This window comes from Centruroides sculpturatus, unplaced genomic scaffold (genome assembly GCF_000671375.1).
Source record: "Centruroides sculpturatus isolate CEXI.00-Female unplaced genomic scaffold, Cexi_2.0 scaffold97, whole genome shotgun sequence".
Classification (NCBI taxonomy): Eukaryota; Metazoa; Arthropoda; class Arachnida; order Scorpiones; family Buthidae; genus Centruroides; species Centruroides sculpturatus.
The window spans coordinates 602,216-628,007 of record NW_019384412.1 but is presented as its reverse complement, the minus strand read 5'-3'; the positions used below and the strand labels follow the sequence as shown (position 1 = coordinate 628,007).

At 26.9% G+C, this 25,792-nt stretch overlaps 1 protein-coding gene across 1 annotated transcript in view; it reads left to right on the top strand.

The window, feature by feature from the left end:
- Positions 1–15,749, top strand: part of LOC111619056 (glycine receptor subunit alpha-2-like) — an 88,514-nt gene extending 72,765 nt beyond the window's left edge. Inside the window, exons 6-10 of the mRNA XM_023360701.1 lie at positions 1,363–1,441; positions 9,667–9,801; positions 13,857–14,230; positions 14,472–14,504; positions 14,591–15,749. Coding sequence (XP_023216469.1) covers positions 1,363–1,441; positions 9,667–9,801; positions 13,857–14,230; positions 14,472–14,504; positions 14,591–14,767 — 798 coding nt within the window. The 3' untranslated portion in view covers positions 14,768–15,749. The remainder of the gene's footprint in view (positions 1–1,362; positions 1,442–9,666; positions 9,802–13,856; positions 14,231–14,471; positions 14,505–14,590) is intronic.
- The last annotated feature ends 10,043 nt before the right edge of the window (positions 15,750–25,792 follow it).

Here is a 25,792-nt window from a genome sequence, read left to right as displayed (position 1 = left end):
ACAAATTAAAGTTGAATGTATTTATATAAGCTACGACTAAATCTGGATATATATAATTACGAATGTTACAACTATTTTATGGTAGAATGATGCAAAACAAAAACAGGAAGTATTTTTAATAAATCGTCAGCATAAATTCTGACCCGGTTCTTTTATAAACAGTCCATGAAATATTACCTAGGTCAAAATATAATAATAATATTAAAAAAAAAACTATTTTTAACAGAAAGAATTGCTAGTGGGAACCTTTTATATACTTTTATAACGATAAAGAAGCGTGAGGAACGTGTTTAGCAATGTAAAGATAGCGTTTTATTATATTTATACACTTAAAATGGATTGCTGGAAATCCAGTTAATATTTCACTACTTTTCTCTAAAGTTTTGTCACCTTTGTTACGAATTTCAGATGCAGTTTGCACAGCACTTTCGATTTTTCAAACTTTAAAATGATCAATTCTTCCAACGGGATTTTGTGCAAAATTAAAAATCGATACGATGATAACGCATTTCATTACTTAAAAGATTTTAAATGGAATAATTTTAAACGCCATTTTGCCATAAATTTATCTACATTAAATCATCAGATCGTTTGTTTTTGTAACTAGTTTACGAAATCTCCACTCGATAAACATAGGATTAATCATCGTCCATCTTTAAAGCCGCTTAATTCCTAAATAACAGTTTGGAAGGATTAAAGATAACTTAATAAAGATTTAACTTAAGAAAATGGATTGTTAGAAGAATTATTTTCGTATAAGTTATAAAAGTCAAATCTTTTAACGTAAGTTTTTCATTTTTTTTTTCTAAATAAATTGGATAGGATTTAAGATGCTAGAGATTAACGGTAGTTCAAACTGTTTAGCGGCATTTATTTTACTAGACTTTATAAATCTACTTTTTTCTTTATCCTCCTCCTAGTATTATTAGTGTAGTTAAAGTTAAAAAAAAAATTGATAATCGAAGATAAATTGCGGTTGAAGAAGAAGAAGAAAAAAAAAAGGAGAGAGTTATCGAACGAGGTTTCATAAGAAACGACTCGTTAATCTTATTCTCAATTTTGCAAAAGGTAAGATGTTCCGACAAGTAAAAAGAAACAACAATCGGTGGTAGAAGATAAAGAAAACCAGTCGATGGCTAAACGCATCTTCTTATAAAAACTTCCATTATTTACTCTATCAACTACTTTAGTATTAAAGATAAATATCGCCATTGCTCTCTCTCTCGCTCGCTCTCTCTTTGGAAAATGTTAAGGAAGATTAATAGAGAGCATAGCTTGCCCCATTATTAAGGACACCCCCGCGCTACCTGCAATGCGTAATGTTATGGATCTCGGAAGAGCGTAAACGAAAAAGTTCTCTAGCGGATTTTAATATCTTGTATGATGGATCTGTATCGTTTTCCTTTGGATTCCCAAATTTGTACGATTGAATTGGCATCCTGTAAGTAAAAAAACTTAATAATTTTAATATATATTATTTAAAATATAATTAAATTTAATTCTAAAATATAATGAAATGATGGAATTAATTACGAATTTCTTAAACTTTTAATTAGTTAAATATAATGTTTAAGAATTGCAATAATGCCGTTTCAAGAAGCATGGATTCATACGCTTCTAATGAAGAGATAATCAAATTTTCTCTTCATTAGAATTAATTGGGCATGAATTAACTCCTACCGAGTTAACAAATATAAACAATATCCCGTGTTTTCGATTAATTAACAAATCTACGTGATTCTTACATTGTTTACATTTAATCTTATCTTACAGATATTAAATAATTATAATCACCATTTAGAAAAATTGATGATGATTTTAATTATTTTCTTTTAATTTTAATAATTTTTTAACAATTAAATTGCTTAGGATTTTATCACCAGCCATTCATCTGTTAATCCTCTTGAGAACAGAGTTAACAGAGGGCAATTTGGCTTGACTCCTCACATTTTTAACGCTATTGGGCTTATTAAATATTCGGTCTATTCACATATAATACGAATGTATTAAGAGTTGAATAAACTAAGTAATTGTCTAAGGCTCGAATCTTAGAGGCACCTCTCTTCAGTCTAGAACTTTGAGTAGGCTTTATAATATGAATAATGTGTAAATAGTGACAGTTGAGGTCCAAGTAGTAAATTTCCCAAGTAGAATTATAAAATTTTAAACATTATGTATTAAATTGTGGTATAAATATAATGCTGAAGACATTAACTGTTCATTACTTTATAAGGTTATTTTCCTATAATTTATGCTTAAATAAATGTGAGATGTGCTTACAGAAGAGGGATGCAAAAATAAAATCTCTTCGTCTCTCCTCTCCCACAATTACATTATGTACTATAATAATCTAGAAATATATAAAAATTAAAAATTCCTTTAAAAAAAACATATTTTTAAATGGTTTTATCAGACTTATAAATTGTTCTTTGTATAAATTACATAGCAGAGATTTTTCTACGAATGACATATTTAAAAATTTAAGTTTAATAATTTATTAATTAATTGTTTAATACTAATTTTATTCCGTTTCTGTTCGTAGATAATTATAGGAAAGGAATGAAAATTACATTCAGTATTGATTAAACACGTGCCAAAATATTACTTACAGAATTGATTTCCAATGCTTAATGTGGACGTGTGATATTAACAGAAAGTGTGACAATTGGAAAAATTTTAGTTTATAATTATTCCTCTTAATAATACTTAAAATCAGAGTTTTGTTTTGCAATCAGCAATCATAAATTTTAATATTCTAAAACATTTCTAACTTTAAAACTTTATGGGATATATTATTAGAATCTTCATTAAAAATCCAACCCCACTCGAGACGTGGTTCCTTCTATGTTCCTATCTTGTTAACCTATAACCACCAAAATTTATTAGCATTAATGCCGCTAATACACAAACCTCCGTGCAAATTTTCAGAAATTTTCGTCAATAAGCAAAGGAGTTATTAACACTCAAATTTGGTGAAAAAATCGTCTTTTCAAACACAAACATCTTGCATTTTTTGAAGATTAGAGGTCCTATGAGTCCAAAAATGTAAGAATCTTGGGGTTATACTTTCCTCTGTTATGTATAATATTTTAGAAAGTAAAAATCGCAAATTTTTATTGCTTTAATACACTGCATATGTGCAACTTTAAGTTTTTCCTAAGCAATACTTTACTTATAATTTAGAAAATAGTAGAAATTTAATTATATATAATTAAACAAATTATGCAGATTATTAAAGTGCTTTTAAACTTTGTTTATATTTCAAACATAATAAAAAAATATCATTTTAGAAAATAGCCCTCAACTTTCCTTATCTCATGAAGTTTCCTAGAGTTAAAATTTACCCTAAATTATCATTATGCATTATTACGTTTTCTATTTTTCTTTTCATTGCTGTTATAAAGATTTTATGACAAGTAACAACATGCAGCTGTTACGAACCAGTTTATTAAAAAATATATATATATATTACGGTTGACTAACTTTTGGACCACTTTAAATATGTAACGAAAAGAAAACACAAAGGAAAAATTCAAGAATGACAACTTTGACGGTTGCTGGTCAATCCTCTCGTGTTCTGAGGAAAAACAGATGACAATAACTCAAACTAGATTACGGGGAATCGTTGACAAAGAACAAATCGATTCATGTTCTATATATATATTGCTACTATATAAGGAGAATAATTGACTTGTACAATATGAAAGGAAGGGCGAGATTGTAAACAAATTGTTTAAATACAATTAATGGAAATACTATTGTAATTTAATCGAATACTCTTTGTTATAGTTTTATTTGTTAATAAGGAATCTTCTTCAAACACCAATGGTAGAATGGATAAAACCACTGAACACTGGTCGTGGGTTCACGCAGCCACGTGGAATTCTTCGTGTTTTCTTTACGTTTCTACCACGTAAATAGGGAGCAGTTTCCATAAGGCATCCCCCTCAGCAGTTCGTCCATGTTTCGCATTGCTGTATGAGAAATTTATTTTGGATTTCGGCACTTCATCAACAATAAAATAAATCAATGATAAATTTACCGATATAAGTTCATTTATGCTAGATTTATTATTAATTTTCCTACTAGAATTTACCTTGTTTAAATTATTTGTGCTGATCGATGAAAGAGAAAAGCTGGCAATGAAGAAAAGAACATTAGGGTCTTATAAATTACTATTATTTTTAAAATTAAAAAAAAAATTATTTATATATAAAAACTAGATAATTTTATTTATAATTTAATAACAGCAGTTTTAAATATTGAAGTAATTTTTAAGTTTTATAATTCAAATTACTCCGGATCTTTCGTCACTGTTCAACCTTTCCCATACTTTTATGATGTAACACCCTTTACTATGTTTATTATTTGAAGAATAATAAAATTATAACATAATTGAGCTTCGTTTATTGTGTGAAAGTTGGAAGATTTGTGCTTTGTGGGGGCATCTGTTAAGAACATTATCCATGACACATGATGAATGGATCTCCGATATTATCCATTTCTAATAGGATTTCATTCATAACTATTGTTTACTTTGATGAAATGTTTAGATCAAAGTTTAGGGCAGAAACTTATCTCACCTCAGATGAGCAGTCATCGATCATTGCTAAACCATTTGAATTGCATTAATAATTATTCCTAGGTTAATACAAGTCTCTAAAATTCAACAATTTTTATAGATTTTTCTCATGTTTTCGTTATTATATAAATAATAAAGATTAAATATGTATATTTTCTTCCTAAATATATTTAAAATAACGTCAAAGTTGTTGTTATTTTACTGATTTAGTTAATTTTAATTAGTAAAAATATATATTATTTTCCCGGATTTTATGTGGGGTACGATTTTCTTTACCCTATTTGAAGCTTAATAACTCCTGTGTTTTTTGTCGAAAATTTCTGAAATTTTGCAGAAATTTTTGAGTATTAGGGTCCTTGATGCTGTTAAATTTTGGTGAGTAAAGGTCAAGAGGGTGGGGAGATAGAAGGATTTATGTGTCATATCTCCAGTGAAGTCTGACTTAATGAAGAATTTACTCGTTACCATTTACAAATTGTTATAAGATTTATCTCTACCCTCAAAATTACGGGTTTTGCCATTTAATAATAATAATGTAAAAAGCTTTATTTAGCAAAATAATATAATAAACAGCACCACATGCAATTTTAAATGTTTTTTGACGGGAAAGTTACGCAGCTCGTTGTTGGATTCTTTAATTTTTCATGATAAAAACTTAGGTATAATCTTTCTCATTAACTTAATAAGCCATCCAGCATGTTATAAAAGAAATGCCTATGAATAAATAACTCTATCATTATAAGAACTCAAGGAATTACTATGAGGACTTATAACGAAAGGTCAAGAGTTAAAAGTTAAAAGTTGATTAACTTATAAGTAAATACTGACATAAATATTACAGATAGCTTCTATAATAAGAGGGGGGAAAGTGGTAAAAGCTCTATTAATAACACTAAAAAACTCTGTTAAACACTTAGACCAAGAATAATTATTTATAGGAAATTCCGATTTCGTTTTATGATTGGATAGTAGCGTGTATGAGAGTCCGGGTTCGATTCCCAATTGAATAAGACTCCTACTAGTTTAGATTATAGTTTTATAATATAGAATTCCTAATTACAAAGTTTAATTCTCGAATGCCATACGCTAAATATGGCAATATTTTGTTGCATTTAAAAGAAATGATGTAAATTTAACTTTCTTTTGTGATAAGCATTGAAGAATTTGTTTTATTGGTTGAATTTATACGTATTTTTAAGGTGTGTAGAAAGAAATGAGGTCTTATATTTATGCACCATCCCTATATAACCTTATTAAATATTTTGGAAAGGTATAAGTAGTTATCAGCGCTTCGATATTATTGAAACGAAAGCTTAAAAAATATACGAAATCAGTTAAAAATCAAAGAAATTAAGCTTAAACTTTATTTATTTTTTCTTAAATATCTTTAAGTTCTCGTAAAGATAATTTTATTTTTTAAACAATTTAAAGCTTATCAGGTATCACGTTACATTCTATTATCAACCAGGAAGTTAGAGAATCATTAAATTTCAATTTATTGGTTTATCCTTAATCATTTAGTCAACTCGATAATTCAAACATTTGTTATTGTTTCAGTATGTTCAATCGAAAATTTATTGCTTTAATTCATGCGAGCGTACGAATTTCTGCAATTTAGTACGTAAAAATTACAATAATTATATTTAAAAAGTTAAAAAATTTTATATGAATTTAGCATCTAGAAACTTTTATCATTACTGGATGGTGTTATAGAAGATTTCTTCCACTTTTTTTTATCAATAGATGATGATTATCGGGTGATAAATAGCTGCATGATCATTCCGGATGCTGTATCAATCCGGATTCTTCTGGTGATAACTTATAAGATTAGTAGAAAAGAAGAAATGGCTGTGCAATCATTCATCTGTATAAATCTTTGAGTTTTGATTCGAATTCATTCAATTTATTCCAATTTTAAAAATTCCCAAGCTTCGACGAGTGAATATTTATAAGAATCTTCTTTATACACTCCAATTTATCTTCGTACAAGACATTGATTTCTAAGCAAGTAACCGATGCAAAGTGTCGTACAATAGATTAAGTAAGATAAATCATAATATAATACTGGTTACATCAATATAAAACATCCAAGTAACAGAAACTATAGAATGTTAAATAAATATTACCATATACTAAATTATTTATTGAATTAGAAAGGACTAACTATTTATAACAGTGCTTATTTTTTATTTATTTTTCTAAGTTTATTTCTTAATTAAATTGGTTCCACTTATTCTTTTTCAAAATCTCTTGATATTTTAATAATATTTACAAAGCTTTATTCCTTAGATAAAAATGGAAAACATATAAATCTTACAGAGTACAGGGTAATAAATATAAGGAAAATGATATAAAGGAGTGATACGTGCGTATCTAAAATTTAAGCATTTAAAATAAATGTCTCATAAATCAATAATGAGAATAATTGAGCAAAATTTCCTCATTTACTAATGCAGTTTTAAAGAGCAAGAAGTTAAAATAACTATAATAATTCTATTGAAATAATTAAAAAGTTTACTATTAAATGTTAAAGTTTAAAATTAAATTAGATATTTAAAGTTTAAAACCGTAAAAATACACTGTATATGAAGCATAAATTATTGACTGACGGAATGACGAACGTACTGCAATACAATACACAGTTATTCTTTTTTTATTATTTTGCTCCTTTATGTTCGTCTTCTCCGTCAATGTTCCGAGCTTTGCGGAAAAGCTTCAGTGATAAGATTATTTTCGTTTGGAAAAACTAGGTCTAGATGCATTATTCGAAGTTTTTAAATTGTAAATTTAGAAAGATAACAGATTACGACTTTACTATTGATTAATTTTCATTATTTTTTTCCTATCCTTTTATAAATTAAAACTATAAAAACATAGTTTTACTAGGAAAACTTTTTAAATGGAGAATGTTTTTTTTTTTAAATAAAATTTGATAAAGTTATATATAAAAATCCCATAAAATATTATTCTATAAATACCAAATTAATCAAAATAGAAATTAATTTTTAAATTATTAAAATAGGTTTATATTAAAGTACAGAAAGAAAAATTGGAAATTGCTTAAATGACAAAGATGCTATATTAATTGTAATTATTAAATAATTAATTGGTTATAATAATAATAATTATTATTATTAGCTAAATTATGATTGTTATTCCTAATTATTGCTATCGTATAAATTTCAATTATTAAGAATAATTAAAAATTGTTTGATAGACTTTCATTATTATTAAAATATCCTTCCTTTTTTTCTTGCAATTTAATAAGATTTTATCCCATTAATTTTATTATTTTAATATTACTGTTGTATTTAAATTAAGAAGTTTATTATTTCAGTAATTTTATATTTTTAATGGCGACTTTTTCTTCTTTTTTTTTTTGTCATTTCTCTAAAAAAAAATGTATTAAATTGACAGTTAAAATTTTATTAAGAACTTCACTTTTCTAGATGAAAATTATAAATTTATAAAGTAAATAAATTTATTTTAGAATAATAATTGACAATTTCTAAAAACAAGTTGTCAGTTTATAATTTAGAAAATAAATTTTTTCCTCTTATCTAATGACAAATTTGTAATGAGATTTAATTATTTTTCTTTATTTTGTTCGTAATTTAACATGAATAATTTCGATTTATGTCAAATTTTCAAGTCAATTTTGTATTTTTGTATAAAATTTACATGTTATTGTGAGCGAATGGAACGTTTTTGGAGACGAGAGAGAGAGAGAGAGAGAGAGAGAGAGAGAGAGATGCTATGTTGGCGGTCGAGCGAGCGAATTCGATCGCTTATACATTATTTTTTATGTATAATTACTGTTTATCCATCTTATCTTTTTCCTAGGATTTAAATTTTGACGTATCCTACTATTTTATTTTATAAAATAACATACAATTCGTTCAAACATAGAGAGCAGAAGGAGCAAACATATAAGATTTGGATTATTCTTTGCTTTTTTCGAATGGAAATTCTATCACGAAATGACTTTTTTGTATGGGGAAATTTATTATAATAAACCATACATTTTAGTAAATGGTAAAATTAAATAATATATATTTTAATTTGTTATTTTATAACTCGTAATCAACCATTTAGAATATCATTACAACAAAATAAAGTAAAACACAAAACGTGTTTATTAATTAAATATGAAAATTAATAGAGCTGAAACGTAGTCTTTACATCAGATATTTGCAACTCGAATCTACAGACTAACTGCCATACTCCCTGTATATAATTATCTCGTTTGAAAGACATCATTTAGGATAATGGATTCCTCTTTATCATCCCTGGAAAAAGTCTATACACCCGCATCGGATTACTATTCATTTGTTAATTATACAACCCCAATTAAGTCCTCCATTCATTAAATTTTAATGCGTTTCCATTAAAAATGATCCTACAACAACAATTCTTTTAATGGAATAGAATGATCCTGTAAGAATAAATCTTTTAATAGAAAATAAACACGAAGTTATCGACTAAATATACACCAGTAGGACGACATTTTAATTCTGTTGACAAAGTGCGTAATATTTACAAGAATGACTTTCAATCATTTCATTTAAAATATGAACATTAAAGAACAGACCTCGCTACAGCGCTAATAAATACTTGTTTATTGGCGATATATCGGGATATTTCCCATTAGTATGTCGCCATATCGAAGTTTATATATTTACATAACCAAAGCATGATTAGGCAAACATTTTCCCTTAATTTTCTTTCTTCTCTATTTAATAATATATACAGGAAAGAGGATAGAAGATCGCTGTATCAAGCCATGACTATACTAGACAATTGATACAGTCTCTATGTTATTCCAGAACCTATAAATATGTTATAATTTGATAATTATAATTATAAAAATCAATGCAAAAACTATTATGCATGTATTAGTAATAATAACATTGACGTTGATTGACATGACATCTCGATATTGTGCTCTCTCTTGGCATCCTCCGCATCCTCATCTCATTGCATCTCTATTAGGAAAATGCTATAGATTTCTAGAATCGTTTTTTTTTGTATAAAATATATGATTTTCTTGCAATTTAAAATTGTCTTTTTATTAATTTTTTTAGTTTCTAAGACGACAGATGAATTGAATTTGCAATGGGCGGCACATAACCCGGTTGTACTGTTTGATTTTTTGAAGCTACCGCAGTTCGAAATACAGGATATCAACACTTCTTTATGTAAAGAAAAATTCCACATTGGTAAGTAATTTATTAATAAACAAGAGCCTCGAGATATTGTTTACATTTCCATAATCTTATAATTACAACGGGACGTAATTGTAATTATGAACTTAAGAAATTACGTCTTATAGAAGTTATTAATAATGTTTGCTATTTGGGTAACGAGGTAATACAAATTCTATTATTTTATCATTAAATTTCGATGGTTAAAAATTAAGTTAAAAATTGAAATTATATTCAACAAACAACAAAGAAATAAAGTAAATATGTGGCTTATATTCAATAGAAATTATATAAATATAATAATAATAATAATAATAGGAGAACGTTACATAGAAGAAATGCAAAGATGTATCGCCTTAGAGAAATACATATAATTTTGTATATTTTAACACCATGCATTGATGATAAATAATACGATTTTTACATTTAAATTTTCTTTGATAATTTTCAAAAATTTATTTACTATATTACTTCACAGCGCCTAAAGCACTTACACCCCTTTCTACTCCACCTTTCTATGTCTTTGATGGAGCTATTTAATATTAAAAAATTATTTTATAAATCGTGTAGATGTTAAATTAATATTAAAATAATATTAATTAATTAATTACAGGAATATATTGTGATTAATTGAGGTTATACTATGCGCTTTCGGTTTAAAAATATATAAATTAAAACGAGCAATTATTTAATCACGTTTTAATTTTTAAAAGTCACGTGAATTCCGGTACAAACCGGAAGTTTCTATGTAATTATTCGGAGCCTCCGATCACTAATCTTATTATATCTGGTCTCGATTTTCATCTATCTTACTCCTTTATTGAATTTAACGAAGGACAGACAGACAGTCAGACAATTACTTTAATACGTAGAGTATACGAATTTCTAACACGAGAATACATTTATTATTATAGTGTTTAAATATATTTTTACTATTTAATTATTTGTATCTAAAAATATTTTATTTTTTATTTTTTATTGCAATGCATGCATCAAATACTATTATTTAGAGACAACTCGTTACTTTAAATACTGTACTTAATATTGAACGTGATTAAATTAAATAATTATGGAAATAACTATTAAAAATTAGGAAAAATATTTAATTTTTGTTTTACAAAATAATTTTATAATTTATTTTGAATATAACTAAGTTTAAAAATCATTTTGAAAATTTTCCAGAAATGTTTCTTACTCTTTTACTACTTTTATTATTTTATGCTACATTTCTAAGTAAAGGAATGTTAGATATAACTTTATTAAATTTTAAAAAATAATAAAAAAGTCAAGAATTTTATTAAATTTCTTTATTTTAAACCCTAAACTTTACTCGTTTGCTTACATTCCCAATGCAGACGTGCTCTTTAATACCAACTTCTCTGTTAAAATACCACTAAATAAATCCACTAAATATTTTTAAAAAATGATTAAAAATAATAAAATATATAGAAAATTATAAGATATATACAAAATAAAACTGTAGAAATAATTAAAGCGATCAAAAGATGCCTTGCAAACTAACTATTATCATGCAATACAAACAGCTTGATAACGTATTTCTATCACTAAAATGATTAGTTGTTAACTATGTAAGCCCGATAGAACATTGCCATGGACACAAATAGGTTATAAACTGTCACAAATTGCAAATTACAACTAACTATATATTATAATCAATCGTCGCTTAAACATTCTACATTCAATCAATATCAATATAGAGTATCATTGATTTAATATATTCGAATATAATAATATATTCTAATAATACTAATATATTATAAAAATAGCAGATTGTCATTGGCAACGGCAAAAGAGTGAAAATATCATTTGCACTTGTTTGCAGAAAGTTTGTTGTTCGCCTCACGTAACTGCCGAATGGAAAGTCTGTTGTTNGACGCTTTTGACTATTACTTCTAAAGGGGCAGGAATCCAAAGCAATTTACCACCAGTGTCATACGTCAAGGCAATGGATGTGTGGATGGGAGCTTGTACATCCTTCGTCTTTGCAGCCGTATTGGAATTTACTTTCGTTAATTATTTATGGAGGAAGCATCCAAATCGTGCCAAAGCTGATACTAAATCTGGAAATTTAATCTCTCTCAAAATGGTTAATAATTTTTTCCATTATTCTTACAATATAAAATTTAATATGTAGTAAACTTAAGATTGGTAATCTTTCAAAGAAAAGCGGAAGAGATGATATAAGATCATTAATCATATAAAAACTCACTTATAAAAAATATTTTATTATAAATCGGTCTAGAATAGTTTAATTTTACATTCTATAACCTTAAATAAATGATTATGATTAATAACATATCTTAAAACTCCTATTTTATTTTCTCTAGATGAACGGAAAATATTCTTAATTCTATTTAAGAGAAGACGATCTGATTAATCTAATTAAAGTAATAATAATAATAATAATTTAAGCATACTTATTAATGGACTTCAGATCTCTTTGTTACTTAAAAGATAAAATTTACAAGACGAAAATAATTGTTAAAACTCTTTAGCATCTGAAACATTGAATCCCAGATGAATATAATACATTCAATTTAAAATACTAGAACATCTTTATACACTAAAATGTTTCATAATCAGTTAATGGTTTATATAAGCAGCAAATTTATAAAATTATCAAAGGAGTTATGAATTAATACTCTTATAAATGCACTAAAAATATAACCACAACTCTTACTATATATATAGCAATTGTAATTACAGTTCTTTTCTAAGATAAATATTGTTTATTTTTAAGAAACTTTGTCATTATTTATATACTTAAATTTATATAATAAGGATTTAATAAACTGAATATATAAATACAAAAATTGATGATGTATTTTTGATTTGAAATTATTAAATCTCTCTGGTTTAAATATTACTTTAGAACGTCCGATCTTTATAGTTAAGTAATTTAAATATATTTTCTTTGTTTATAGATATGAATGAGATTTTATAACAAGGATAACGTTTAATACAAAAGTTTAATTAAGGTTCTGTTATTAGAGATTTTATCTTGGAAAATTTTCTTCTAGTTTCTGCAATTCATTTCAATAATTTTTTGTTTTAATAGCTTATTTTGTAATAACTTATCTTTATAATAAACAATTTTGCTTATTATTTAATTAATATTCTTGTTTTTCTATTTATTTTAAGCGGTATATTTGTAGGTCAACTTGTAATTATTGATAGAATTTAAAGTCAACCTATTACCCTTAAATTCTATTAAGAATTTACAGGTTAGAAGCTGTATTTTATCGTCTGAAGTTTTGTATAAATTATAACTCTGTTTTAACAATACTTGTACATAAATATATAAATTGTTTCTACTGTAAAGTATGGCTTTTATTTCAGTACATGTTAAATGCATAAACATAAATATATCATAAACATTAATGTAGTGATTATCATTTTAATTAAATTAAATGTTATTTGAATAGTTTTTNACAAGCTAAGATTAGAATCTAGCATCACTTTATGCTTTTAAATATATTAATTCGATGATGAAGAGCTTCTTTAATGTTATATCTTAAGGTCATTTGGCCCTCCAAAATACTTTTAATCCTACATTTGACTTAATTTTATATGAAGTAACAAAGCTTCGGGATATAAAATTATTTAATTCTTTTATTATTTGGTAAAATATTGTGAAAATTAGCACAATTCCGATTGAAATATTATAAAATTCTTTTGCTTATTTTATAAGAAGAAATTTAATTTTTAAGCAAGTTTAAAAATTAAATTTCTTCTTAAATTAGCTGTGAAAATGGCTGATTTGTAATTATAATTTTATATATTTTTAATATATCTCTCTTATTGATTAAAGTAATATTTTATTTACTTTTAAAAACAGATAATACTGAGTGATTTATTGCTTTTTAACTGTTAAATATTGTAAAACACATTTATTAAGTTTTATTTCATTTGTATTCCGTCTCGTTTATAGACTTAATATTTGTAATTTAGAGAAATAAGTAAGGAATTTTTCCTCACCATTCAATGGAATAATATCTGACATGGATTCTCGAATTATGGAAACGTTTATATATATTTTTTTTCCATAGGTGAATATAGCTGTTTGCGTGCCGAATTCAACTTGCAAAGATCAATAGGCCACCACTTAGTTCAGTCTTATCTACCAACTGCTCTTATTGTTGTAATCTCTTGGGTATCTTTCTGGCTTGATGTTGAATCAATTCCAGCGAGAATTACACTCGGAGTCACGACGCTTTTGACTATTACTTCTAAAGGGGCAGGAATCCAAAGCAATTTACCACCAGTGTCATACGTCAAGGCAATGGATGTGTGGATGGGAGCTTGTACATCCTTCGTCTTTGCAGCCGTATTGGAATTTACTTTCGTTAATTATTTATGGAGGAAGCATCCAAATCGTGCCAAAGCTGATACTAAATCTGGAAATTTAATCTCTCTCAAAATGGTTAATAATTTTTTCCATTATTCTTACAATATAAAATTTAATATGTAGTAAACTTAAGATTGGTAATCTTTCAAAGAAAAGCGGAAGAGATGATATAAGATCATTAATCATATAAAAACTCACTTATAAAAAATATTTTATTATAAATCGGTCTAGAATAGTTTAATTTTACATTCTATAACCTTAAATAAATGATTATGATTAATAACATATCTTAAAACTCCTATTTTATTTTCTCTAGATGAACGGAAAAGATGCGGCTACTAAAGATCAAGTAAGTGTAAGCAATTGTTTAACTTATTCATCAAATTAAATTCAATTTTAAACTCAATAATCCAATTTTAATATATTTACAATTAGAGCAATCCGGTACATGTTGGATTACCGTCAACAGAGAGCAATCAGCATCAATTCCCAATTCCGGATGTCAACATTCATAAAATTCAAGCCAAGCGAATTGACCACTATTGCCGAATAGCATTCCCAAGTTTCTTTCTACTCTTTAACATTGCTTATTGGCCATACTATTTACGGTAATTGTGTCAAGGCGAACATATATTTGGGATCAATTATCATCGAAGGATAAGATACCAAAGCACATCTGCACTGTAGATATAGTCAAGCGCACTATAATCTTAGACGTTACTCACATAGAAGCAGGGATTTAAAAAATAAAAAACTAACTCATAACCTGAATAAATATATTATTTAGCACTATAAGAAACTATGTTTTAAATTCTTATATATTAAAATAGATTATTATGCAATATATAAATGAGAGATATCTATAATTTCATTCCATTATCATTAATAATATCGGCTTATGCCATTGTTAAAATTTCAAAAGAAATTAAAATATTTTTATATTTAATAAGCTTAACTCTCGCTTAATATATCTAGATTCAAGTTTCAATACTAATGAGCTTATAGAAAGATCTTCCTATATCTATATCAGAGATGGAACGTTATTTACTATCCTCTATTGCGTGAGAGAGGAAGTATCACGATACTAATAAACTGTTTAATGGCATTAAAATGTTCTTCCTATAGATTTCTAGTTAAATTATAAAATTTTACAGCTTATTTCATTCTGTTAAACGATACAGAAAGATTCGTATTCTCTTCTCTTGATTCAGAACAGAGAGAATCCGAATTGAGAGAATCAGAAAAACGAGAAGAGAAGCAACAAATATACGTATTAAAATAAAATTTAAAGTTATTTCTTAATAAAACGTAGGCATATTTTGTATCATTATTTAAATCACAACCTCGTATTTGCATTAATAATGTTAAACAAGCTAAGATTAGAATCTAGCATCACATTATGCTTTTAAATATATTAATTCGATGATGAAGAGCTTCTTTAATGTTATATCTTAAGGTCATTTGGCCCTCCAAAATACTTTTAATCCTACATTTGACTTAATTTTATATGAAGTAACAAAGCTTCGGGATATAAAATTATTTAATTCTTTTATTATTTGGTAAAATATTGTGAAAATTAGCACAATTCCGATTGAAATATTATAAAATTCTTTTGCTTATTTTTATTATTTTAAGAAAGAACTAAGAAACATTTTTAGTATAGCGAAACATTGTCTTAAATATAATGAAAATAATTAATAAAACATTAAAAAAATCTTCATATTATACGAAATATTCTTAATTTTTTCCTTTGTAACCGGGATAATTTTCAAAAAGCATCAAGGAAATGTTGTATAAATCAGGATAACTTCAAGAAAGTATCCTATAATAAGAGAAATTTACAAGAAAGATCAATAAAATTTCCTATAATCAATACAATTTCTAAAAAAAAAAACTGAAAGCCAAGACGCCGTGTGACTAAATTAGACTTACACATGCTGAAATTATAAGAAATCTCGTTAATTAATCAATATCATTCTTGTTTAATCATCGTTCTCCTTTAATTAATCAGATTAAAAGAATGCACAACTTTCTGAAATTTGTTTTTCTTTAATTTATAAGAGGAACCATTTAATGTCATTAGAGTATTTTGTTAGTAATGATATTTATCCACCCCTCCAATGGATAATATAACAAGATAAAACATAAGTTTACATCCTTTTATCTTTCATTTAAAAAAAGGCACATATCATTTATTAACATTACGTTATGAAAAATATTCTTCAATGACCCATTAGTATAGAAAATAGATGTTGTTATACGTTTCCTTTTATGTTTATTATGGAATTATTTATGTAAAAATACTATATTAATCCATATAAAATGTATGTTAAACTATTCGAGTGATATAAAAAAACGCACTAAATAGTTTTAGAACTGTAAATAAACTGTGACTATGTGACTTAAATGTAAATTTTGTGCATGGTTCGTTTAGAGAAAATGAAAGAAATGTATTGTATTTTAAGGAAAAACAAATGAAATTTCATTCTGTTAATTGATAATTTTACTGTTTATAGTATAATACGAGAGGAGAATTATTTAAGTAATGTTTATACGAGAAGATATATTAGTTGTTGTCTGTATTGTTACTGTATTTTTAGACAATAAACGAGTAAATTTCAATAAAAAATTGTTGAAATAATTGTAAAAAGAAAGTAAGGAATGGCAAATAGTATTAATAATTCTAAGAATATAAAAAAAATAAATTATTCTCGAAGTAACAAACTGCACGATATACGACTTCCATTATATGTGTACAAATAAATGAAGTTTGTAATATTTTATGGAAATAAATATCAATATAATATTATACAAATAAAGTGCTTGAGTTTGTTTCTTGTTTATTCAATATAATATAATTTGGCAACTCTATTCAAGGACTCTATCGTTATATTTCGATACTACTACACTAACAAATGACAATTTAAAAATATATATATATATTATTTCAAAAATGACGTAAAAATATTAAGAGTAAATTTAAATAAACCATGCCTGACTGCAATTGTTAATCATGTTTTTAATTTATTTAATTTAAAATATATGCTCTCGACTTTAGTAGAGTCTTGCTCCTGTACATCACACTTATCCTCATAGCAACAGAGTCATGCTAGTCATCTATTGTAACTTTTTTGGCGAAAATTTGAATTGAAATCACGTGACTTCCGGTCTATACAGAAAATTCGTATACAGTTAATCAGAACCGCCTGCCCTAAGCTTTTCATATCAGGTGTGAATATTCATCTATCAACTCAACTCTCGAGATTAAGGAAGGATAGACAGACTCTATAATTTCATTCCATTATCATTAATAATATCNCTCAACTCTCGAGATTAAGGAAGGATAGACAGACAAGATTAAGAAATAATGGTATAATTCGTAATAAATTCTATTTCTTGAATGATTGTTATATTATTTTTGATTTCGAAATCTTATAATTTATTTTTTATAATTTAAAGTTATTTAATAAGACCACACACTTGCCAAGGAATATTATTGTTATTCAGTCATTTTTAAATGAAAGTTTTAAATATTTCTAATTGAAAACACTCTCAATACTATTAAGAAGAAAAATAATCATTATATACAGGTTATTTTATCAAATAACAATACTAATTTTTAAGAAAAATAATATAGTAACAAGTTGCGTAACTTTCCCAGCTATTATTATATTTTATTAAAAATATAACACTTCTATTATTAGTCATAATAAATAAAATTGTATATGGTACTATCTATTATGAGATTTTGTTATAAAAAAATTTTATATATCATAAATTATTATAAAATGGCAAAAAGCTTAATTTTGAATATAGGGATGGGTTTTATAAAAAATTGTAAATGTGAATAACAAGTAAAATGTTCACTAAGTCCGACCCCCCTCTTGAGATGTGATGTGTCTCACCTTTATTTCCCCTCCTCCACCTTTAACCACTAAAGTTTAATAGTATCAATGATCCTTATATACAAGATACTGTGCCAAATTTCATTTCCTAATCTTTACCCCATCCTGAATTATTAAACGAAATAGATGCCAATACACATACACACACAGATTTTTGACATTTTTCGCTTCATAGGTGTCAAAACATCACGATTCCAAAAAACCCGGAGGTTCAATATGACACGATCACAACATTATATTATAACAGTCAGAAATGTAATTCACGTTACTTTAAAACAGCCAGGAAAGTAACAAGAAAGTAAAAGTTTGAGATTTTTATAATTCTTTTCCATGTTATGTTATAACAACAAATGCTTGACAGTTTTAATTTTTAGCAAATTTTATGTTGAGCTGCAATTTGAAAAAATCGTAGACTTATAAATTCCCACTGTCGTCAGTTTGTCCTCCCATCTGTCAGTCCTTAATCTCCAGAACAGTATTACATAGATGAAATTCGAGACCGTTATTTCAATTAAAAGTTTTTCTCCTGGAGGCAGTTAATAGATGACCGGCACGACTCTAGTGTTAAAGTAAAAGTATGATGTACAGGAGCAAGTTACTTAATTTGAGGTGGAGAGCATATATTTTAAATTTAATAAATTAATAATTTCAGCACAACATTATGACCATGTCATAATAAATAATTGTTCGTTTAACTTATTTCCTTTTGTCTATTATATGTATTTTAATTGGGCTCAACTTTAAATTTAAGAGGAGTAAAAGTGATTTCACTTTACGTGACCTTGAACATCAGAAATTTAAAGTCACAGATTACACAGTCCTAACCGTATTTATTTAAATACAAAAAAGAGTTTTAGAGTAATTAAATAGCGCTCTTTAACTTTGTCTTGCATCTTTTAAGTTAACTGTACTCATTAAAAAGTTACAATGTAAGTGACCTTGAAGAACTGTTTTCAAGGTCAACCAAAGTTTTATCCTCTTCTCCATGCGTGATTTCTTCTATTAACAAAATTAATATATCTTCAGTAATTTTGGAATGAAAAGGGCGCAAGGGACTTTTGACTCATCCTGAATTTAAGTTCTTTTAGTAAAAATTTTATTTAAAATTATATTTTTCTAGTAATTTTTCACTATTTATATACAATTTTAAACATTCTCTTAAACATATTAGACATTTTCTACAATAATATATAAGCTAACAATTAAATTACCATTGCATCAAAGCAAAATAATTTGTAAACCTATATGAGTAACAGAAAATTGTTCTGTTGATACACACCAAAACAAACAAATATTTGGCTAAATTGTGGGTCAATGCACAAGAAGATTTTCTGCAGAATATCTTATTTGCAGACAATATCATATTGATTGATGAGGGGAATGACGAATGGAGGAGGTAGACTTTACAATCAAAAGAGTAGAGGATCAGAAAAACATACAAAATGTATGGAGTATATTTTTAGCAAATGGCAGAATATGAAAAACAATTTGATAAGGAATGAAAATCAGTTAGTGCCAATGGTGTGTAAACTTCACTACTGGTGATTGATCACCTTCAATGTCTCTGTCACACTTATGATGGGTAAGTGATGACAATATAACAAATAGAACTGCAATAGAGTGATAAAGGATGGATTTTTATAAATCAACGATTAAATAATGCTACTCAATGCTGAAGAGTGTTCAGCAATAATTTGAAAGATAAGACAAATGTATTATTTTAAGAATTGCTGTATTTATGAGGTGTTAAGTGTTTGCTTCCTATGCGTCAATGGATACTGTCGAGAGGGATGGAGGACTTTCTATGGATGGGAAACTGGCTCTTATTTAGATACTACTGACGTCAAGAAAGTCTGAAGAATTTTACGTGTCCAGCCCTCTAGTGAGATGCGAACCCACGACTAAATATTAATGTTAAGTCGTTTTATCTATTCATTCACTGATAATATTAAGTTATATCCTAAAATTAAGATTTGTTAAGTTTCAAGTGAGGAATAAAGAAGAGAAAAAACAATATATTCGTTACGAAAGTTTATTTTTTAGATAAATTTATATTCTAATCCATTAAGAAAAATTGCCTTTTTCTTTCTTCTTATCCCTCTACTTTTCTCTCTCTTCATAAGAGGAAAAGATAAGAAGTGAGGAATAAAAGAAATAATATGCTTATTATTAGATATTCTGACTAAATTTTTTTACTTGATATGAATTTGTTGACTTTATAGCCAACAAAATCTGATTTATGCTTTCTAATATGACATTATTATGAAAGCCAACTCTTACTATCTCATACTAAAATTTTATATTTTGCAGAAAGTTCTGGGAAAGTTTTATATTATGGAAATTATTGATAGGAAATATAAGTTTAATAATTTTTTTTATATTGTCAATTATTTATCACGCTAAAAAAGCGAAAATATTTAAAAAAAGTTACACAAATTATGATTCGATATTTTTCGGTAATTTTAAGCATAGGGATGTCCAAAAGTCAGTTCATATTACTTTTATTACAATACAATTTAAATAGTAAAAAATGCGTTCTAATGAAGAAATGATAAAAATACAATTGAATTAACTGTATTTTTTTTAGTTAATTCCAATTCAGTCTTTACCATGGTTAACTGATTTTTGGATTGAATGTATTGATGGTATGAGGCAACGCAATATGCCAAGAGGACTTCATCCCAGAAGAACTTTTTATGGGAAAGTAGCCCCTACTTATGTATTAGATACGTAAAGAAAACCCTGTAAACTTTCACGTGGTCATCCAGAGACCAGTTATCAGTGTTCAGTGGACCACTTGGTTCATTGGTGGGTCATGCCACAAAGAGGAGAAAGTTGAAACCCCTATTAGCATCACTGTGTATAATGGGAAAAAGGCTCAGTAATATAATTCATAAAGTTATTCCATAGTTTCGCAATATTAAAACAATGACATGCCATTTTTTATCTTAATGTTATTCAAGTTATTTACTTTCAGAAAAAATAATAAATGCCAAATTCTGCGAGTCTTCATTTGCATAAGTAAACACCTATGAGTGTGTTTCTTACAACATTCTTTTCATAAAGCCGCTGATTACCAGATTACAATAGTTAATACTATTGTTAAACAATTAAAAAGTGCTTAACAAGTAACTAAAGAGACAAATCATTCAAAAGAAGTGATAATTACCTTCTGAATTCACGTGTTGCCGTTGTTTTTGATGTGCTCCTAATGAATATATAATTGAAAGAATACTTTATAAACATTTTTTTATGCATTTTTCGAATATTTTATAATTAAGTAATTACTTCGAATAGCTAGAGTTAGTTAACAAGTAATTTACTACACGAAAAACAAAGTTTGCTCAATCACACACTAATTATTCTATAAAAAAATTAATTATTTTGAATTGTATCAATAGAATAAACTACAAATATATACGAAATATTCGTTTTTTTTTGAAGAATTGGGAACATAAAGAAATAAATTTATCAAAAATATCAATGTATCAATGTGTTTTTATTAAACAACTAAATAAATTACATTTTAAAGCATTTTGCATTCTCCATTTATCCCAGTCAACAGTATCCACTAATGGCCGAGTGGATAAGCCAGTGAACACCTGGTCGTGGGTTCGTACCTCACCAACGGGCTTTTTCTTAAAAATTCTTTCTGGCCTGTGGGTATTAAGAGGGCTTCTTTTGGCAAGCCCGTTGTGGGTTCGTCCAGGCCCACATAGCAGGACGTTCCCCCGAAAAATTTCTGGGGATTTTTCGACCCGTCCGGATTCCATCCCGGATCCTCCAGGGCGGTTTTCATGAATTTCTATCATGTCATTTTGCAAGGTTATCACTTTGCATAGAATGTATCCTCATTCCATTTTAAATTTCGCTAAGCTTACAACGTTAAACGCAATTAACATTTTCTTCTATGCTAGAAACTAATGATACACCCTCGATCTTTAACCACAAAAATTTAATATAATCAATCTCCCTGCAAAATTTCAGAAATTTTCCTGCAAAATTTCAGAAATTTTGCAGGAAATACAAACATCCCTGCAAAATTTCAGAAATTTTCAACAAAAGACCACAGACGTTATTAAGCTTCAAACAGGGTGAACGTAATCGTGCCCTCCCCGCAAACACACACATACATACAGAAATGATCCCCGAATTTTTTTTTTATTTCTCGACGTTCCAATGTTTTCTAAGTTTAAAAATGTAAAAATCTTGAAGGGGGATCATTTTTTCAACGATCGCCATACATTCCCTCTGTTATATAGGTATATAAAAGCCGAGAAAGTAATATTATAAAATAATGAATTTTCTTAAAGGAAATGAAAGAAGAGATTTAATACATTTATGGGATATTGATGCATAATATGGATGGGAAACTGGTTCTTATTTAGATACTACTGACGTCAAGAAAGTCTGAAGAATTTTACGTGTCCAGCCCTCTAGTGAGATGCGAACCCACGACTAAATATTAATGTTAAGTCGTTTTATCTATTCATTCACTGATAATATTAAGTTATATCCTAAAATTAAGATTTGTTAAGTTTCAAGTGAGGAATAAAGAAGAGAAAAAACAATATATTCGTTACGAAAGTTTATTTTTTAGATAAATTTATATTCTAATCCATTAAGAAAAATTGCCTTTTTCTTTCTTCTTATCCCTCTACTTTTCTCTCTCTTCATAAGAGGAAAAGATAAGAAGTGAGGAATAAAAGAAATAATATGCTTATTATTAGATATTCTGACTAAATTTTTTTACTTGATATGAATTTGTTGACTTTATAGCCAACAAAATCTGATTTATGCTTTCTAATATGACATTATTATGAAAGCCAACTCTTACTATCTCATACTAAAATTTTATATTTTGCAGAAAGTTCTGGGAAAGTTTTATATTATGGAAATTATTGATAGGAAATATAAGTTTAATAATTTTTTTTATATTGTCAATTATTTATCACGCTAAAAAAGCGAAAATATTTAAAAAAAGTTACACAAATTATGATTCGATATTTTTCGGTAATTTTAAGCATAGGGATGTCCAAAAGTCAGTTCATATTACTTTTATTACAATACAATTTAAATAGTAAAAAATGCGTTCTAATGAAGAAATGATAAAAATACAATTGAATTAACTGTATTTTTTTTAGTTAATTCCAATTCAGTCTTTACCATGGTTAACTGATTTTTGGATTGAATGTATTGATGGTATGAGGCAACGCAATATGCCAAGAGGACTTCATCCCAGAAGAACTTTTTATGGGAAAGTAGCCCCTACTTATGTATTAGATACGTAAAGAAAACCCTGTAAACTTTCACGTGGTCATCCAGAGACCAGTTATCAGTGTTCAGTGGACCACTTGGTTCATTGGTGGGTCATGCCACAAAGAGGAGAAAGTTGAAACCCCTATTAGCATCACTGTGTATAATGGGAAAAAGGCTCAGTAATATAATTCATAAAGTTATTCCATAGTTTCGCAATATTAAAACAATGACATGCCATTTTTTATCTTAATGTTATTCAAGTTATTTACTTTCAGAAAAAATAATAAATGCCAAATTCTGCGAGTCTTCATTTGCATAAGTAAACACCTATGAGTGTGTTTCTTACAACATTCTTTTCATAAAGCCGCTGATTACCAGATTACAATAGTTAATACTATTGTTAAACAATTAAAAAGTGCTTAACAAGTAACTAAAGAGACAAATCATTCAAAAGAAGTGATAATTACCTTCTGAATTCACGTGTTGCCGTTGTTTTTGATGTGCTCCTAATGAATATATAATTGAAAGAATACTTTATAANTTTTTTTTTTAATGTGTTAATTCTGCAAGCAAATTTAGTATATTTTGCAAGAAATATTTGCAAAATAATATACAAAATTGCTTGCAGAATTTTAAGAATTTCACAAGACATTTTGCAAAATAATTTCTGAAAGAGAATAGAAAATAATAATGCACTTTCGTGTGACTTTTATTGTAATAAAAATATTCTAATGAAATAGTAAGAAAATTTATAAATTGAATTAATTAAGAATTTTATGAAATATTTATAAATTATTTAATGTTTAAATAATACAGATTATTTGTTTTCTCCTTCAAAATGCCAATTGATGTTAATAAAATTAACCCCTATTCAACAGTCCAAATGCAATCAAATTTGGCATGGTGACATTTCAGGACAGAAGTATTTCTGTTAAAAAAAATATATTAAATTAACCAAAACAACCATTGTTTTGGTTAATTAATTTGAAACTAGTTGCGAGTTCTGGTACTAATTTCACGTGTAAAATACACGTGATTTTAAACATGCCCTATGTTTTCTTAAGAAAACCCGAGCATTGTCTGGTACATTAGCTAATTAACTTATATTTTTATTAATTACACTTTCTCTCATCAAGCATTTGACCTTGAATTCTGCTTGGTGATTGATTATGGTAATGATTTTTAACTAGAATGCCGCAATGACGCGAAATGTACTAACGCGCAACGTCATAACACTTTTTTACGTGTATTATTAATTAAAAGTAATTGCAAATTTATACGTAATTAAATTTATAAATTATTTCATACGTCTTCGTATTTACATAAAATTGCTAATAAGAATGATTACTCGAATAATGAGAAACGTTTAACTACTTTAAACGTATTACCCTTTCAACCTCTATAACATATAAAGATCTTTCGGTCTAATTTTCATGAAAATTGTGTTTAATAACACTCACAAAAAGTTATCTATCTCAAATTTTTTTTAAAAATTGCCAAACAGAAACATTTATTTTTGGAAAACTAAAAAATATGTACGAGTAAAACAAATTTCATGACTTGGAAGCCTTTTGAGTTATGGTCACCACCCCTTTAATATCTCCCGAACCAGTGGTTTGATTTTTCTGAAAATTTCTAGAAACGTTTTTCCATAATACCGAAACCAATCTGCAAAATTTCATAAATTTATGTCAAAAGGTACGAGAGTTATTAAGCTTTTAATTAGATGAGGTTAATCGTGCTCACCACAAATACCCATCTATACACTCTAACAGTACAGAAAATAATCCAACTTATTTTGTATTTCTTTACGTTTCAACGTATCAAAAGTAATTTCAAACATGTAAAAGTCTTCGGGATCATTTTTTTGACCAGTCACCATACTTTACAATTAATCTTTCTTTTCGCATTTTATGTACTTCGATTTAAAGCATTTTCTCACTTGTTAATAAATAATTCGTTTAGTTTTTCATTAAAAAAAATCATTAATTAGTTAAAATTGAATGTAATTAATTATTTTTCACGGTTTTTATTCAGTAAAGTTAAAAAAAAACTTTGAAAACTTTGCCTTGAAAACCCTTCAGATCTTAGAGATTGCAATTGAGTCTGTAAGATTTATTACAATTCTATTTATTTGGCTAAACTTTGAAATGTTAGATTAATTAAGAAATAATGAAATTCAATATTACATCAGATGTTATTAAATTATTCATCAAAATTAGTTGAGATTTCTATCTATTTAAAAAGTAAAGATGGATTCTAAGCAAATAAAATCTTATCGTTAACATCATAGAAGAATGCAGTTGGATAGTCGCTGCTAGGGAGCTAGAAAAGAAGATAACACAATCTGAGATTCCTATCCCTCTTCAAAAGTTATAAAAATACGTGAACAAAATCAATAAAATAAGGTTTTTCTTCACTTATCAAGAGAAATTTTCTAACTTGAAACTCTTTAATCACTTCCACGTTTCCT